General features: G+C 48.5%; 1 protein-coding gene and 1 pseudogene across 4 annotated transcripts in view; one reads left to right on the top strand and one right to left on the bottom strand.

Annotated features, from left to right (window-relative positions):
- The window catches only part of ITSN1 (intersectin 1), a 117,636-nt gene that overhangs the window by 83,842 nt on the left and 15,045 nt on the right, over positions 1-18,749 (bottom strand). For 3 of the 4 annotated variants that reach the window (XM_064704346.1, XM_064704362.1, XM_064704372.1), the window contains exons 2-4: positions 8,435-8,494; positions 6,356-6,448; positions 5,631-5,694 (exon numbers count right to left, since the gene is read on the bottom strand). In XM_064704346.1, coding sequence (XP_064560416.1) covers positions 5,631-5,694; positions 6,356-6,448; positions 8,435-8,462 — 185 coding nt within the window. In that variant the 5' untranslated portion in view covers positions 8,463-8,494. Of the gene's footprint in view, positions 1-5,630; positions 5,695-6,355; positions 6,449-8,434; positions 8,495-13,843; positions 14,026-18,749 lie in introns of all 4 variants that reach the window. The other variant, XM_064704354.1, reaches the window with a different exon arrangement.
- LOC135443786 (cilia- and flagella-associated protein 251-like) lies at positions 11,188-12,037 on the top strand (annotated as a pseudogene).

The raw sequence follows: 18,749 nt of genomic DNA, 5'->3' as shown, positions 1-18,749 counted from the left end.
TCACCCAGTGCCTCTGTGGGAACAGAGAGTGTCACCCAGTGCCTCTGTGGGAACAGGGCAGTGTCACCCAGTGTCTCTGTGAGGAACAGGCAGTGTCACCCAGTGCCTCTGTGGGAACAGGGCAGTGTCACCCAGTGCCTCTGTGGGAACAGGCAGTGTCACCCAGTGCCTCTGTGGGAACAGGCAGTGTCACCCAGTGCCTCTGTGAGGAACAGGGCAGTGTCACCCAGTGCCTGTGTGGGAACAGTGAGTGTCACCCAGTGCCTCTGTGAGGAACAGGCAGTGTCACCCAGTGCCTGTGTGAGGAACAGGCAGTGTCACCCAGTGCCTCTGTGAGGAACAGGCAGTGTCACCCAGTGCCTCTGTGGGAACAGGGAGTGTCACCCAGTGCCTGTGTGGGAACAGGGCAGTGTCACCCAGTGCCTCTGTGGGAACAGGGAGTGTCACCCAGTGCCTCTGTGAGGAACAGGGCAGTGTCACCCAGTGCCTGTGTGAGGAACAGGGCAGTGTCACCCAGTGCCTCTGTGGGAACAGGCAGTGTCACCCAGTGCCTCTGAGGAACAGGCAGTGTCACCCAGTGCCTCTGTAGGAACAGGGAGTGTCACCCAGTGCCTCTGTAGGAACAGGGAGTGTCACCCAGTGCCTCTGTGGGAACAGGGCAGTGTCACCCAGTGCCTCTGAGGAACAGGGCAGTGTCACCCAGTGCCTCTGTGAGAACAGGGCAGTGTCACCCAGTGCCTCTGTGGGAACAGGAAGTGTCACCCAGTGCCTCTGTGAGGAACAGGGCAGTGTCACCCAGTGTCTCTGTGAGGAACAGGCAGTGTCACCCAGTGCCTCTGTGGGAACAGGCAGTGTCACCCAGTGCCTCTGTGGGAACAGGGCAGTGTCACCCAGTGTCTCTGTGAGGAACAGGCAGTGTCACCCAGTGCCTCTGTGGGAACAGGGCAGTGTCACCCAGTGCCTCTGTGGGAACAGGGCAGTGTCACCCAGTGCCTCTGTGAGGAACAGGCAGTGTCACCCAGTGCCTCTGTGGGACCAGGAAGTGTCACCCAGTGCCTCTGTGAGGAACAGGGCAGTGTCACCCAGTGCCTCTGTGGGACCAGGAAGTGTCACCCAGTGCCTCTGTGAGGAACAGGGCAGTGTCACCCAGTGCCTCTGTGGGAACAGGGAGTGTCACCCAGTGCCTGTGTGGGGAACAGGCAGTGTCACCCAGTGCCTCTGTGGGAACAGGGCAGTGTCACCCAGTGCCTCTGTGGGAACAGGGCAGTGTCACCCAGTGCCTCTGTGGGAACAGGGCAGTGTCACCCAGTGCCTCTGTGAGGAACAGGCAGTGTCACCCAGTGCCTGTGTGGGAACAGGCAGTGTCACCCAGTGCCTCTGTGAGGAACAGGGCAGTGTCACCCAGTGCCTCTGTGGGAACAGGGCAGTGTCACCCAGTGCCTCTGTGGGAACAGGGCAGTGTCACCCAGTGCCTCTGTGAGGAACAGGGCAGTGTCACCCAGTGCCTCTGTGGGAACAGGCAGTGTCACCCAGTGCCTCTGTGAGGAACAGGCAGTGTCACCCAGTGCCTCTGTGGGAACAGGGAGTGTCACCCAGTGCCTCTGTGAGGAACAGGGAGTGTCACCCAGTGCCTCTGTGAGGAACAGGCAGTGTCACCCAGTGCCTCTGTGAGGAACAGGCAGTGTCACCCAGTGCCTCTGTGGGAACAGGCAGTGTCACCCAGTGCCTCTGAGGAACAGGGAGTGTCACCCAGTGCCTCTGTGAGGAACAGGGCAGTGTCACCCAGTGCCTCTGTGAGGAACAGGCAGTGTCACCCAGTGCCTCTGTGGGAACAGGGCAGTGTCACCCAGTGCCTCTGTGAGGAACAGGCAGTGTCACCCAGTGCCTCTGTGAGGAACAGGCAGTGTCACCCAGTGCCTCTGTGAGGAACAGGCAGTGTCACCCAGTGCCTGTGTGAGGAACAGGCAGTGTCACCCAGTGCCTCTGTGAGGAACAGGCAGTGTCACCCAGTGCCTCTGTGGGACCAGGAAGTGTCACCCAGTGCCTCTGTGAGGAACAGGGCAGTGTCACCCACAGGCAGTGTCACCCAGTGCCTCTGTGGGAACAGAGAGTGTCACCCAGTGCCTCTGTGGGAACAGAGAGTGTCACCCAGTGCCTCTGTGCTGCCACAGTCAGTAACCCAGCAGCAGGTTGGGTTACTGGGATGGGTATTATTGGCTGTCATTATTTCAGCTCTCCTCTCACTGCAGGGCCAGGAGATGCTCTGTGAGCCCCACTCAGGGCTCTCAAGCAAGGCAGATTATTCTGCTTAAGCACAGTTATCTCCCAAGGCACTGCAGGCCCAGTCAGAGCCCAATTAGAGGCTTTTAATTGATCCCCAGCCTGGAGGAGTCTGAGCTGGTGAAGGGCACAGCAGCACAGGACCTGCCATGGCAGACCATAATACTTCACTCCTTTGCTCACTGACACTTCTTTGCTTGCATGAGGAGTACAAGGGACACAGGAATTCTCAATTTTAACAAAAACTGCTGTTTTGAAGGACTGTGCATTCTGGGGAAGCTTTTGTGGGCCCAGGAGTGAGGCACTGACCAGATTTATTCAGATTTATTCCCTGTGTCCCCCAGCTGGGAGGGACCCTCCAGCAAACTCAGGCCAGGCTTTACTCCCATTATTCCATTAAAGTGTAGCTAAGATCAGCAGAATGACCCAGAACAGGAAACCACCTCCAGAACAGCACAGACAGACAGACAGACAGACAGTTCCTCAGGGACTGCCCTGCATCCCTGGCAGTGCCCAAGGTTGGACACTGGGGCTGGAGCAGCCTGGCACAGTGGGAGGTGTCCCTGCCATGGCAGGGGTGGGATGGGATGAGCTTTAAAATCCTTCCCAACCCAAACCATCCTGGGATTTCCCAGATCAGAAAATGAATTTTTACCAGATTTTGTATAAGTTGGTGTGAGTTTTACGAGTTGTTTTAACTCAGAATTCCTTCCCTTCCCTGAGGACTCCTGCACCTCCCCTGCTCTCCCAGTACCAATCAAATGCCACCTCCCAAAGCCCAGCCCAGCCATTCCAGGAGCACACACTGATGGAAGAGCAGCAGCTCCCATCTCTCACAGACTGCAGGCTCATTACTGCAAAACTCCCCCTCCAAAGTACTCAAGGATCTGTATAAAGATTTTAACTTAAATATTTACTTCATTTCATTCAGACATGACTGAAAAAACATGAGAGACAGAGAGGAAGGAATGTCCATGAGCTGCTTTATGATTTAGAAAGGCAGCCTGAATAAGTTTTAGTTCAGCTTCATTAACAAAAATGTGCAGGTCTTGTCTCTATGACAACTGCAGAGGGAGTGGAATGATTCCCTTCCTCTCCAGAGCCTGGAAAACTGAATAATTCAGAGAGGAAGAGATCCTTAGTCAGACTATTTACAACTGTTTGGATTTGTTAGCACCTATTTAAAGGCAAGGCCTAGGGAAGATTTTTGGAGAAAGGATGTCTTGTTCAAGACAAAACTTCTTTCCTTGTTTAATTCAGAGGCAAGAGAAGCTCCAAAGGGACATTTGAGCACTCACTGAGGCTTCAGCACATAAGACAACCAGTCCAGCTTTGATATTTGTAAGATGAAGATAATCAGAAAAGAAAAGAAGCTCTTTATTTAAAAGCCATGTAGGTCTGGGCATGCAGATTTCAAAAGCAATAAAATAACAGTCCTTCACTGCACTAGAAAGGTTTTGTAATGGCAATAAACTCCTCAAATAGCTCACAGAGGAAAAGGGAGCAGATTCCCTCAAAGTTCTCTATCCCTCTCACCCAATCCAGAATGAAAACCACTTTTAATTCTCTCTGTCTCACACCAATATCTGTGCTGGTAGTAATATTATTAATGCCAACCATGAATAATCATGGAATTATGGAATGGAATGGGTTGGGAGGAACCTTAGAGCTCATCCAGTGCCACCCCTGCCATGGCAGGGACACCTCCCACTGTCCCCAGTGTCCAGCCTGGCCTTGGGCACTGCCAGGGATGCAGGGGCAGCCCCAGCTGCTCTGGGCACCCTGTGCCAGGGCCTGCCCACCCTGCCAGGGAACAATTCCTCATTGCCCAGATCCCACCCAGCCCTGCCCTCTGGCACTGGCAGCCATTCCCTGGGTGCTGTCCCTGCACACACAGGTCCAGGTCTGGCAGGGTCAGAGCAGAATTCCCTTCATTCCTGCAGGAACATTGGCACTGTGGCAATGTCTGTGCTGTGGAATGGGCACAGATTTGGATCTGGCTGAACTCACCAAGGAGTGACAAAAATTTCCAGTTTCAAACTTTGACTCCCACTCCAATGGAAACAGTCCCTGTCAATCTTCATTTTTGTAACAAACACTCCAGCTCTTGCCTAGGCTCTCCCATGAGCAGATTTATCACTAATTACTGTGCTTAATTGTATAATTGTATTGTAGCCAGTTTTAACAGAGCTGAAAGCATTTAGCAACTTGAAATGAGGGTTTGAAACTGCCAACCTCCAAAATGCCATTTGCTGGGACAGCCCAGGGCCATCAGCCTCCTGCCCACCTGGGGACACGTGGGCACCCTGGGCTGGTGTCCAGCCACTGCCCCCAGCACTCCCAGGCCTTTCCCAGCCCCTGTGCCCAGACTAGAGCTCCATGGGCTCGTGGTGACCCCCGGGCAGGAGCCAGCACCTGTCCCTGGTGACCCTGACCCCAGTGACCCAGCCCAGGGGTGACCCCAGCCCAAGGGAGCCCTGGATGCAGATCCCCCCTGAGCAGGGCTGGCCCCAGTTCTGAGCCTGGGGAAGCGCAGGAGAGCCCAGCCCCAGTGTGCCCCAGTGTGCCCCAGTGTGCCCCAGTGTGCCCCACAGCCAGCCCAGCCCCAGTGTGCCCCAGTGTGCCCCAGTGTGCCCCACAGCCAGCCCAGCCCCAGTGTGCCCCAGTGTGCCCCACAGCCAGCCCTGTGCCCGCCCCACACCCAGCCCAGCCCCAGTGTGCCCCAGTGTGCCCCACAGCCAGCCCTGCCCCAGTGTGCCCCAAACCCAGCCCTGTGCCCGCCCCACACCCAGCTCTGTGCCCACCCCACACCCAGCTCTGTGCCCGCCCCACACCCAGCTCTGTGCCCGCCCCACTCAGCCCTGTGCCCGCCCCAGACCCAGCCCTGCCCCAGTGTGCCCCAAACCCAGCTCTGTGCCCGCCCCACACTCAGCTCTGTGCCCGCCCCACACCCACCTCGTGCCCCCAAACCCAGCCCTGTGCCCCCCACACCCAGCCCAGCCCCAGTGTGTCCCAGTGTGCCCCACACCCAGCCCTGTGCCCGCCCCACACTCAGCTCTGTGCCCACCCCACACCCAGCCCTGTGCCCGCCCCACACTCAGCCCTGTGCCCACCCAAGAGCCCCGTGTCCGCCACAGCCAGCCTTGCCTCCCACACCAGCTCTGTGCCCCCCACACCCAGCCCTGTGCCCGCCCACACTCAGCTCTGTGCCCACTCCACACCAACCCTGCCCCATGTGCCCAGGCCACTGTGCCTCCACACCCACTGTGCCAGCTCACACCACCTGTGCCCACCCCACAGCCAGCCCTGTGCCCGCCCCACACTCAGCCCTGTGCCCGCCCCACACTCACCATATCTGTGCTAGCACTGGCTGAGGTAACCCAGATTGGAAAAAGAAGTTCCTGGCTTGATCACCTGTAAAACAAACAGGACACGGCTTCAGCTCCAGCTGCCAACAGCTGGCAGAGGGAACGGGGCAGCAGGAGGAAAAGCAGCTGCAAGAGAAGCCCAGCCCATGCCATGACTGATGAGGATGTAACAAACAGAGCAATGAAGAGGAGGCCTCCTATTGCCTTTGAGACCAAAGTTTGATGAAAATTTATTAGGATCAGTGCAATTCCTTGATTTGGAGCTTTGCTTCCCACTGCTTCAATCAGTTCTGCATTTGGATCTTTCCAAGAGGTCAACCATGCTGATGTCAGTGCTGCACAAATTGGATTTCTAAACCTGATTTCAGTTGAAATGACACACCTTTATTTAATCAGACCTTTTATTTATCATAATATTAGTGTGGTAGCTGACCCCAGGCACAAAGAACCCATCAGTGCCTTCCACAGCAGGATGGGGAATAGAAAACATCAGAAAATAACAGAAAAGTTGGGGCTGATGTGGCAAAATATGAGATGTAAAATAAGAAATGGGGCTGATGTGGAACAGTGAGATATAAAATAAGAAATACCTGTTGAAATTTTCTAATTATTATGCCCATCTGTCTCCCAGGCAGCTCTGTACACATTTGGCTCCCTAGCTAAGATTTAAGCAAACACAAGATGAGGAGTGGAAGCTGTTTGCTTACCAGTGATAAATCCAGCAGTTGGTTTCAGACTATGGAACTGTTGATCATGCTTTGCTCTCTCCTCCACAGTAATGGCCCAGATATCCAGGTTGCCTGGTTCAGAAGAAATGGAGAAATGGCACTGAGAAACATTCCCTGAAAAGCAGCCCCTTTTCTCTCTGAGTGTGATTATCTCAGCAGTCTGGGCTCCTCAAACAACCCAGGGCTGGGAGATCATTTACCCCCAGAGCACTCAGAGCTGAAATTCCAGTTCCTTTGCTGCAAAGGCACCTCTTCCCCAGTACCCCATCTGGCCTGCCCACAGGACAGGGAAAATGGCAAATCTCAGCACTGGGACTGCTCTTTGTAACCCTCCTGCCAAAGCCAACTCCCAGGTCTGAAGGGACTGCAAGGAACAGGGAATGCTCACCAGAGCTGAGTGCCAGGGATGGGCCAGACCAAAGAGGGGAAATCTGGCTGAGTTTCACAGCAGGGATTGTTCCTGGCAGGTGGGCAGAGGCCGGGCACAGGGTTCCCAGAGCAGCTGGGGCTGCCCCTGCATCCCTGGCAGTGCCCAAGGCCAGGCTGGGCACTGGGGACAGTGGGAGCTGTCCCTGATGAGCATCCCAGCCCAGCCCAGTCTGGGATTCTGTGATTTCATGGGAATAACAAAAAATCCTGTCCCTACTGCACTGCCAGGGCCCATCCTGGCTTTTCCACAGCATTTCCAGATGCTGCTGTCAGTGCTCAAACCCACAGAATCACAGGGATTATATGCAGTGCTTTTTATGAAGAGCTCTGGGTGTCAGGGGTACATTCAACCCAAATCTGACTCCAGCCATACATCCAAAATGATCATGCTTTATACTCTATTGTTATATAACTTTCATGTTAATTATTAAACTTATATTGTTCTATTGTATACTTCAATTTAGCCCCTCTCTGAATTTCCAACATAGTTTCTCATTATTCTTCTTATGGTATATAACAATTACATTTAATTACTAAACAATCATCACATCGAACAATTCTATAATTTATCATACTGCTTACGCAGGTGCAGGTGATCTGGGAAAGCACAAAGCCCAACATTTTAGATTCTATCTTTAACTTTTTCCAGGGCTCCACTATCACTGCAACTTCCCCTGCTGTAAATGAAGAGATTAAAAATGTGTTGCTTTTGCTCTAACCTAAAAGTGGGCGATGGGACAACAAAGGAAAAACTGGCAGTGATACCCAAAGGCATCTGCTGGGCCTTTGTGCAGGAGGCCTGAAAGGAAAAAGCAGCTGCAGCTCTGCAGTGCAGGGGTGCCCAGAGGCCTGGCAGGGCCTGGCAGGGCTGGGTGGATGCAGCACCCAGGGCTCTGGGCTGCAAAGCCACCCCAAAACCCCCAGCTCAGAGAGATCACAAACACTGTGTCCGGTTTTGGGCTGTTTGGATGGCCTGGAAAGGCCCGGGGTGGCCTTGGGGCAGCCGCGTTTCAAAGGACCAGAAGAGGCTTCAGTTCTTTTCTCGGTCTCGGTGTTTATTAATTGTTTATCTAAAAGATTTTCTCTGGGCCCGACAGAGCTCTGCTCAGCAGCCAGCCATGAGCACACTGTGCTGCCCTCCGGGCGGTCACCTATCTTTATACCCAAAGTTACGTGTACAATATTTATCATTTTTCCCCAATACCTTTCACCCTTATTGCCCAGTGCACTTTTAGTAATGACCAATCCCAAAGTGCCACCATCACCACAGAAGATGGAGGAGAAGAAGAAGAAGAAGAAGGACAGGACACGCCCCAATTCCTCCATCTTACTTCTCTAAACCCCCCTGTACAGAAATCCTAAACCCTGTGTTTCACTCTCTAATTAACTGATCCCTTCACCATTCACCCCGGTGAAACCCTCCTGTCCTCATACAGGTGTCGTCTCCTGTGTGGGATCAAAGTGCAGCCACCAGACACTTCTGGAACATTCCAGGACTCCCGAGCCCCCCAAGGGTGCTCTCGGTGACACCTCAGTCCTGAGCTGCTGAGATCCCACAGCACCGCCCCAGAGAAACCCCTGGAAAGGAACGCGCTCATGGCAACTTTGTGCACACCAGAAAGCACTCACCCCCAAAAGGTGTTGGAAACTGAGCCATGGTTCTGTCACTTTGAGCTTGTTAATAGATGCCTGGAAAAGAAAAAAAAAATAAACAATCAGATATTTGATATTAACTTCTATTTTCCATGTATTTTCTGTATGATTAATTACTACAGGAAAGAAAACCAAAAAAAGGCAGTGAGGAAACAGGATTGGAACAATACTTCCCACACCAACTGGGATTTACAGAACTCAGTCTCATTTTTGCACTTCCCTGTGCATCTATGAGGGCACCTTCCTATCAGCAAGCAGCTACATTTCATTCTGCTTTAAGGATGGCCTCAAAAGCAGCCTGCAGTTATAAATAAGTATATATATTAGATTTATAAATACATATATCTATATATACATAATAAGTATATTTATTTATTTATAAATATCCAGAGATGGAGTGAGGGCAGAGCTCAGTTCATATATGTATATATAAAAATATTATATATATATATATATATATATATAATTTATTTACTTACTTATTTATAAATGGCCAGAGCTGGAGTGAGGGCAGAGCTCAGTCCATACATATATATAAATAAAAAATTACATAAAAGATCTATTTTTATATATATTTTATTTATATCTATTAAAAAAGTGTTTATTTATTTATTTATAGCCAGAGCTGGGGTGAGGGCAGAGCTCAGTCCATACATATATACATAAATTGAAAAAATTGAATATATATTTTATATATTTTATTTATATACATATATAATAAGTATTTATTTGTTTGTTTGTTTGTAGCCAGGCTGGAGTGAGGGCAGAGCTCAGTCCATACATATATATATATAAATTAAAAAAATAGAATATATATTTTATATATTTTATTTATATACATATATAATAAGTATTTATTTGTTTGTTTGTTTGTAGCCAGGCTGGAGTGAGGGCAGAGCTCAGTCCATACATACATATAAATAAAAAATTATATAAAATATATATTTATATATATTTTATTTGTATATATAAATAAGTGTTTTTTTATTTGTTTGTAGCCAGAGCTGGAGTGAGGGCAGAGCTCAGTCCATACATATATATATGTATAAATTGAAAAAATAGAATATATATTTTATATATTTATATAAAATAAGTGGTTATTTATTTATTTATTTACTGCCAGGGCTGGAGTGAGGGCAGAGCTCAGTCCATACATATATATATAAATTTAAAAAAATATAATACATATTTTTATATATTTTATTTATATATATAAATAAGTGTTTCTTTATTTGTTTGCAGCCAGAGCTGGAGTGAGGGCAGAGCTCAGTCCATACATATATATATGTATAAATTGAAAAAATAGAATATATATTTTATGTATTTTGTTTATATAGATATATAATAAGTGTTTATTTATTTATTTGTAGCCAGGGCGGGAGTGAGGGCAGAGCTCAGTTCATACATATATAAAAATAAATTATATAAAATATCTATTTTTATATATTTTTTATTTATATATAAAAAATAAGTGTTTATTTATTTATTTATTTATTGTCAGAGCTGGAGTGAGGGCAGAGCTCAGTCCATACATATATATATAAAATTAAAAAAATATAATATATATTTTTATATATTTTATTTATATACATATATAATAAGTATTTGTTTATTTATTTATTTATTTGTAGCCAGGGCTGGAGTGAGGGCAGAGCTCAGTCCATACATATATATATATAAATTAAAAGAATAGAATATATATTTTATATATTTTGTTCATTTGTTTGTAAGCAGGCTGGAGTGAGGGCAGAGCCCAGCCCAGCCCGGATGCTGTGCAGCCCCAGCCCTGCTCAGTTGGGCCATCAGCTCCATTCCACGCTGCCCCCACCAGGGATGTGGGTGTTATTCCTGCCCCCGTTCCATGAACTCCTCGTGCTGCTGCGGGCCCAGGGGCAGGGCAGCCCCAGCACAGCACCAGGGCCCTGCCAACAAAGGCACAGCTCCACATCTCATTGCCCCAGCAGCAAAGCCATTTTTCTCACTGCACACAAAGGCTGCCATGGGCTGCCTGAGCCAGGGGACAATGGCAGCACCACAACGAGCCGCGGCCTCTTGTCCTGCCAGATTCCACTCGTGTCCTCCGGGCAACAGCAGAAAGGCAGAGGGGGACAGAAGCAGGAGAATCATTTAGGCTGCCTGAACAGCAGCAGAAATTTATCAATATCCCTAAGAAAAGGCATTCACTTGCACCAACAATTTCCTTTTGTCTCAATTGCTGTTTGCTGCCCTCCCCATCCCCCTTTACACTTCCCACATTCCGGCCTCCAACCTGGGAACCCCCTGTGTGTCCCTGCACAAACCCCTGGCACTTGTGCCAGCAGCTGGAAGCTGGGGAATGAGGGACACGACCCTGGCGCTTTTTCCTCCTCATCTGGCCCAGCCCTGTGCCCCAGGCCGGGGCAGGAGCTGCTGCTGCTCCCAAGGGTCAGCCCAGAAATGCCAAATTCTGGTGCACAGATCCAGGGGATCAGATCTGTCCCAGAAGCATTCCTGAAGGGCTCAAAGATCAGAACTTCTACCTTTGCCTCTCTGCTTATTGCTCCCTGCTCTGGGAAAGAACTCAGCAATGCTGCTGGGGGTTATGAGTGCAAGGAAACCTTGAGGGAATAAAAAAAAGAGGAAAAAAGGAGAGAAAAAGGAGGAGGAGGAAAAGAAGGAGGAGGAAAAAAGGAGGAGGAAGAAAAGGAGGAGGAAGAAAAGGAGGAGGAAAAAAGGAAGAAAAGGAGGAGGAGGAAAAGGAGGAGGAAGAAAAGGAGGAGGAAGAAAAGGAGGAGGAAAAAAAGGAGGAGGAAGAAAAGGAGGAGAAAAAAAGGAGGAGGAAGAAAAGGAGGAGGAAGAAAAGGAGGAGGAAGAAAAGGAGGAGGAAGAAAAGGAGGAGGAAGAAAAGGAGGAGGAAGAAAAGGAGGAGGAAGAAAAGGAGGAGGAAGAAAAGGAGGAGGAAGAAAAGGAGGAGGAAGAAGAAAAGGAGGAGGAAGAAAAGGAGGAGGAAGAAAAGGAGGAGGAAGAAAAGGAGGAGGAAGAAAAGGAGGAGGAAGAAAAGGAGGAGGAAGAAAAGGAGGAGGAAGAAAAGGAGGAGGAAGAAAAGGAGGAGGAAGAAAGGAGGAGGAAAAAAGGAGGAGGAAGAAAAGGAGGAGGAAGAAAAGGAGGAGGAAAAAAAGGAGGAGGAAAAAAAGGAGGAGGAAAAAAGGAGGAGGAAAAAAAGGAGGAGGAAAAAAGGAAGAAAAGTAGGAGGAGGAAAAAAAGGAGGAGGAAAAAAAAAGGAGGGGAAAAAAAAAGGAGGGGAAAAAAAGGAGGAGGAAAAAGGAAGGAGGGGAAAAAAGGAGGAGGAAAAAAAGGAGGAGGAAAAAAAGGAGGAGGAAAAAAGGAGGAGGAAAAAAGGAGGAGGAAGAAAAGGAGGAGGAAGAAAAGGAGGAGGAAAAAAAGGAGGAGGAAAAAAAGGAGGAGGAAGAAAAGGAGGAGGAAGAAAAGGAGGAGGAAGAAAAGGAGGAGGAAGAAAAGGAGGAGGAGGAAAAAAAGGAGGAGGAAAAAAAGGAGGAGGAAGAAAAAAAGGAAGAAAAGGAGGAGGAGGAAAAAAGGAGGAGGAAAAAAAGGAAGAGGAAAAAAAGGAGGAGGAAAAGGAGGAGGGAAGGAAAAGGAGGAGGAAAAAGGAGGAGGAAAAAGAAGGAGGAGGAGGAAAAAAGGAGGAGAAAAGGAAAAGGAGGAGGGAAGAAAAAGGAGGAGGAGGAAAAAGGAGGGAAAGAAAAAAAGGAGGAGGAAGAAAGGAGGAGGAAGAAAGGAGGAGGAAGAAAGGAGGAGGAAGAAAGAGAGGAGAAAAAGAAAACAAAAAGAAAATAAAAAAAAACAAAAACAAAACCCCAAAAACCCAAACAGGGAAAAAAAAAAGCCAAAATAAAAGAAATCGAAGAAAAAGCAGGAAAGCCCAAAAGCAGAAGTGCCTGAAGCCCCCTCTCAGAGCAGTTTCCACGTTATCTGTTCCCTTCCAGCACAGGGGAGCAGCAGCAGAGCATTTCACTGAGGGCAGAGCCTCCTCCTCAGCCAGGACTGCAGAGCAGTGAATTCCCTTTACCTGGAACACGGGGAACAGGGAGGCAGCGGGAACTGAGCTCCAGCCCCGCGCTGCACGCCAGGGAAAGCACAAACTGCTCCAAAGGAAGAAGAAGAAAGTGAGAAACAAAGCAAAGGCAGCTGGGGGAATGGAGAGAAGAGCAGAGAGCTGTGCTGAAATGTGAGAGGCTGAGAGCCAGGGCAGCACAGCGAGCAAAGGCAAATCCCTCCCTGGGTGCAATGTGCAGGAGTTGCTGTGTATCCCGGGGACCCCTGGGTTCCACAGCCCAGCTCTGGCTGTGCACGCCTGGGTGACACCAGGGAGCCCAAACCTCTCCCCAGAGCTGGCACCAGGGGCTGTTTGAGTCTGTCTGACCCAAGCTGCTCCGGGATTCTGTTCTGGGGGTGGAGAACACGTATTATTTACCCCCAAAACATCTGGCACAGTTGTTATTTATAAAATATCATATATATGTAAAGTATTGTAAAGCAAATAAACCAGCACAGGATCCCTGGGGCTGGCACAGCCCATGCAGTGCCAGCTGTGCCATATATGTATATATATATATATATATATATACACACACAGACATACATATATATATATTTAAAATAATATGATCTAATAATTTAAAATAATATATATAGTATAAATACATTAAGGTTTATACATATAATATATATGGTTATAAATATATAAAATGTATATATTTATATATATTTTATATACATTTATAACCTTATATATATATAAAATATATCTAAGGTTATTCTATATATATAAAAGGTTATATATTATGTATACATATATATTAGGTTATATATATAAAATATATATTTATATATTTTTATATATATTTATAACCTTATATATATATAAAATATATATAAGGTTATTCTATATATATAAAAGGTTATATATTATGTATACATATATATTAGGTTATATATATAAAATATATATTTATATATTTTTATATACATTTATAACCTTATATATATATAAAATATATCTAAGGTTATTCTATATATATAAAAGGTTATATATTATGTATACATATATATTAGGTTATATATATAAAATATATATTTATATTTTTTATATATATTTATCACCTTATATATATATAAAATATATCTAAGGTTATTCTATATATATAAAAGGTTATATATTATGTATACATATATATATTAGGTTATATATATAAAATATGTATATAATTTAACTGTAACCCTACCAGTTGTTCACATAAAAGTAAAACTGAACCATGTAGAACAACTCCACATATATAAAATCCCAGACCATATCTAAATTTAAGTACTGATGTTTAAAGCTTTTACCTCAAAAAGATGAGGAGGTTGAAAATATCTCCAGTAGAACCATTTATTCATAGGGTCAGACAAATACGAGAATTCCTTTCACAGGGTATTATGTACGGACGTTAAAACGATGGCTCAGAACTTGATGAGAGTTTCTATTTCAAGTTCTCTGTGCTCTGCTGAGGCCATGTTTACAGAGAAAACTGCAATAAAGCCACAGGAGGTAGAAATTACCAATAACTGAGCTATTTCAGTGCTGTGTCTTTATACAGAAACGTTTCACACAAGAAAGATCCTGCTTTTGTTTTCCCTAAAATGCAACCCAGCATTTCTATTCCTAAACAATTCCTGAGATAATGCTTGATCTGAATGCCAGAATTCATTCCTGAGGCCACTTATCAGTCACCTTCCTCCTCCCACAGGAACAAAAAGAGACAAACCCAACCAGATAAAGCCCCAACATCCTCCAGGAGTTCCAGAAGACAGCAGGACACCCCTGGGCGTGCCAGGCTGCCAGCAGGTGTGGAGCTGGCACATGTTCCATGGCAAAGCCTCTCACCAGGAGCAGCCAGGGGACACAGAGGTTTAGCAAAGCCTGCTAAGTCTGATCAATGCTGCAAACAAAAGCATTTTGAGGCAATCAGGGAATTCTGATCCTTGCTCTTTGGAGATCACATTTTAACTCAGGCACCGCTTTGCAAAACTTGCCAGTTTCTGTTCCTTACACCAGTGACTGATTAAGTCAAAACCTTCACAAATGTCCCTCCCTCTCCTACAGATGCCCATGACACAGCTCTGCAGGAACTCCCGTTTCAATCCAGCTGGATGTTTTTAAAGGAATCGGGGCAGCCAAAGGAATAGGTCAGAGCTGTTAAGTCTGGCTTGGACAGCAGTGGTGCCTTCCAGCCCAGATTTAATCACTGTAGGCCTGACCAAATCCCCCATAGCTATGCTGTGAACATCCACGTGCTTGTCTCAACTTTAGAGCTGACCCTTTGAAATGGGGACAATGGAAAAAAAAAAGAAAATCAGTTCTTCTTGAGTTGTTTCACTTCACCTTCCCCATGCCTGGCAGCAAGAGCAGCTCTGCTGGGGGAAGGGCAGGAAGGAAGCAAAGCCCTGAGTCAGCAGAGTGGATCAGGGAGCTCAGGATGTGCAGCCCATTCCCTGCTCCGAGGCACAAGCAGCGCATGAACGGTCTGGCAGGGCAGGCCAGGCTGCAGCTGTGATGGAGGCCCAGGCTGTGTCCCTGCAGCACTCAGGGAGGTCACTGTGTCCCTGCCAGCAGCTGCTCTCCCCAGCTCTCCCACTTACATAAGCACAGGGCTGTGCTGGTGCAGATCTGGAAGCAGATTTCCAAACCAGCCATTTCACAGGAGAATTATTCAGCATCCAGCAGCTCTTATCAGCATCTCAGAGCTGTGTCAGCCCACAGCACCACGGCTCAGGCACTCCTCTCTCCCACCCAAGGACACTGGCTCTGAGTGGCTTCCATGCTCTGTCTCCTCAGCTCCTGCAGGGCCCAAGGAGCTCTGCAGATGCACAAACAGATTTTAATTGAGGCATTTACACCAGGCTGTCATTTGTGTCACCCTCCTTCTGGGCACACCCAGCACTGGTTGGTCACAGGTGGCCAAAAGAGAAAGGGTCCAGCAGACAAGAAACAGCAGCTTTAGAGGGAAAAATGGAAATGTTGGACAGACAGACAGAGAAGCTCCCTGGGACAGGACAGGCCCTTGGGCATTGGTAAAACCAAGGGATTTCCCTGCACTGCAAAGGGGCTGAGCAGGCACCCCTCACAGGGAGGGTCTGGGGCTCTCTCATAAAGCCTAACCAAGGAATTCAACATGGTGAAGGTTCCTGTCTCCTGTTTAAAATATCCTTAAACACTCTCTAAGGAAATGAAGCAAAAAGGGCTCCACTGCATGAGGCAGGGCCTATCCCAAAGCAAGGCTTTCCTGCTTCCATGAGATCAATCCCCGTCAAAATGCTTAAAACCACTTTGCACACAGGAGCAAAAGCATCCCAGGTGTGAGCACAAAACCAGGCAAGTGACACAGGCAATGGGAGAAGGGAAAAACAAACAGTCTGCAAGATAAAACACAAACTGTACATACCTATAGAACATACACACATACATTTCAAAAGGCACAATCCAACTTAAAAAATCCTATTTCTAGATTAAAGAAATTATTAATTGACTGTAAGTACATACAAATGGCACCAAGAAAACGTGTAAGCTTTCTTTCCAGGTGCCAACTGGGCTTTCCCAGCAGTTCCACATAAACCAGGCTCCAGCATCTCAACAACAACTGCAAATATTTCAACCCCTGGCTGGGGTAAAGCAATCACTGAATGTTTTGGGTTGGAGGGATCCTAAAGCTCATCCCCATCCATGGCAGGGACACCTCCCACTGTCCCCAGTGTCCAGCCTGGCCTGGGCACTGCCAGGGATGCAGGGATGGAATTCCATCCCAGCCCTGCCCACCCTGCCAGGGAAGCATTTCTCCCAGTACCATCCAACCCTGCTCTTTTCCAATGCTGAGATACAAGGCCAGGAATAACCCTGCTGGATGCATTATCAGGTAATGGCAAGTTCAGACACAGCAAAGAAATCAGCAAAACCAGACACAAACCAAGGGAAGACTTTCCATGGATTTCACTGGACTTGAGGGGTGAGGATTTATGGAACAAGATTCCCCCAAAACAGAGTGAGGTTTGGGTTTGTCTCCACACAAAGCCCCAGCCAAAGCAAGAGCTGACTGGGAGAAAAGGCAGATTGCAGCTCTAGAGCAGCACTGACCCACTGAGGGGGGCTCCAAGTGACCCCAAGTTCCAGCTACCCTGCATTTCTGCCCAGGGCTGGGAATCATTTCAGGCCATGCTGGAGAGGACAAGGAGATGCACACAAAGCCAAGAACTCCAAGGAAAAATCTAGATATGGAAGCCAGGGTCTTTAAAAAGAAGAAACAAACATGTATTAGCTAGGGAAGAGATGCTCATGCTCACTGTGTAAGTACCTGGAGCTGCTCTGGAGGATGCAGGCTGGGGGAAGCACCATGTGCACAGACATTTTCCATGCTGGCTCTGGAAACTTTATTATGCTCCTTCTCTAAATGAGCCAGGAAGTCTGGACAGTTAATAACACTGCAAAGAGTAATTTCCCTGTCCTGAAATGCCTTAATATCTCTTTCCAGGATGAAAATTCCTTTCCTGCAAGAGGATAAGAACATTAAGGCTGTTGTTAGTGCTAATGGTTTATTTACTGTAAGTCACAAATCTGTGCCATGGGAGGTTTGTTTACTGTAGCTCACAAATTTCTCCCCTGTGGGGACTTCAAAAGTCACTGGTTTGCAGTTCCCTGTAATCAGGAAAATTTGCTACAAGGTTGTGGGGCAGCCTCGCACTGGGAAAAAAGTCCAAGTGCAAAACTGTAACATGATGCTGATTTCCCAGCATAACAGATCTAAAAATCCTTTCAAGTTTGATTCAAGAAGAAAGCCAAGGCAGCTGTGACAACAAACCTCCTCCTTCAAACCCTCACATTTGCAAGTTTTAATGTGCTGTCTGATAATCAGTGCCCAAGTACACCCACAGATTGTTCTGGGATGGCACAGCCTGACCCTGCTCACTGGCACTGAGGTTGGATCCTACAGAGCCACCCCAAAGAGAACCCCAAATCCCTGGGGCTGGCACAGCCCTGCCAGCCCACGGAGTGCCAGCTGTGCCCCATGGGCACTGAGCACTCAGTGCCACCTCCAGGGCACACCTGCAGGGATGGGCACTGCAAAGCTCCCTGGGCAGCCCCTGCCAAGGCCTGAGCTCCCTTTCCATGGGCAAATTGCTGCTGCTGTCCCAGCTGAGCCTGCCCTGGCCCAGCCTGAGGCCGCTCCCTCTGCTCCTGTCCCTGTTCCCTGCGAGCAGAGCCCGACCCCCCCGGCTGTGCCCTCCTGGCAGGGCCTTGTGCAGAGCCACGAGGGCCCCTGAGCCTCCTTTGCTCCAGCCCCAGCCCCTTCCAGCTCCTCAGGGATTCTGCAGCCCCTTCCAGCTCCTCAGGGATTCTGCAGCCCCTTCCCAGCTCCCTCAGGGATTCTGCAGCCCCTTCCAGCTCCCTCAGGGATTCTGCAGCCCCTTCCAGCTCCTCAGGGATTCTGCAGCCCCTTCCCAGCTCCTCAGGGATTCTGCAGCCCCTTCCAGCTCCTCAGGGATTCTCCATTCCCGTTCTCACCAGCTCCTCAGGGATTCTGCAGCCCCTTCCAGCTCCCTCAGGGATTCTGCAGCCCCTTCCAGCTCCCTCAGGGATTCTCCATTCCCTTCCAGCTCCCTCAGGGATTCTGCAGCCCCTTCCAAACTCCCTCAGGGATTCTGCAGCCCCTTCCCAGCCCCGTTCCCTGCCCTGGACACGCTCCAGCCCCTCCAGGGCTCTCCTGCAGGAGCAGAACAGGGCCCAGCCCTGGAGGGGTCCCAGCACAGAGGGACAATCCCTGCCCTGCTCCTGCTGCACACCCCAGGGCTGATCCAAGCCAGGATGTTTCCTCAGCAAAGGCAGGGAGGGAAAAAGGTAAGTGAAGAGATGAAACACAGTAAAGAGAGGTCAGGGAGAGGAGAGCCAAGGAATGATGAAGAGCAGGAAGGGCAGGACAGAGCAACTCCTCGGTACAAACACAACTCATCCCTTTCCTCCTACTCCCACAGCCCTCACAGCACTCCAGGCTCCCCAGGGCTGAGCTCTCCCAGGTTCACCCCTCTGGGCACAGATCAAACCTGCTCACAAGGTGCTGCACCCACCACAGAGCAATGCTCTGAAGGCAGCAGTTTCCTTTAGGGGCTGGCTTGCCCTGATCTGGAGCTGCTCCCTCAGGGGCTGTCCCTGCTCACAGAGCAGAGATCAGGGCCTGGCAATGACAGACGTGAAAGGTTTGTACAG

Source organism: Zonotrichia leucophrys, chromosome 1 (genome assembly GCF_028769735.1).
Source record: "Zonotrichia leucophrys gambelii isolate GWCS_2022_RI chromosome 1, RI_Zleu_2.0, whole genome shotgun sequence".
NCBI lineage: Eukaryota > Metazoa > Chordata > Aves > Passeriformes > Passerellidae > Zonotrichia > Zonotrichia leucophrys.
This window is presented reverse-complemented; position numbering and strand designations above follow the sequence as displayed.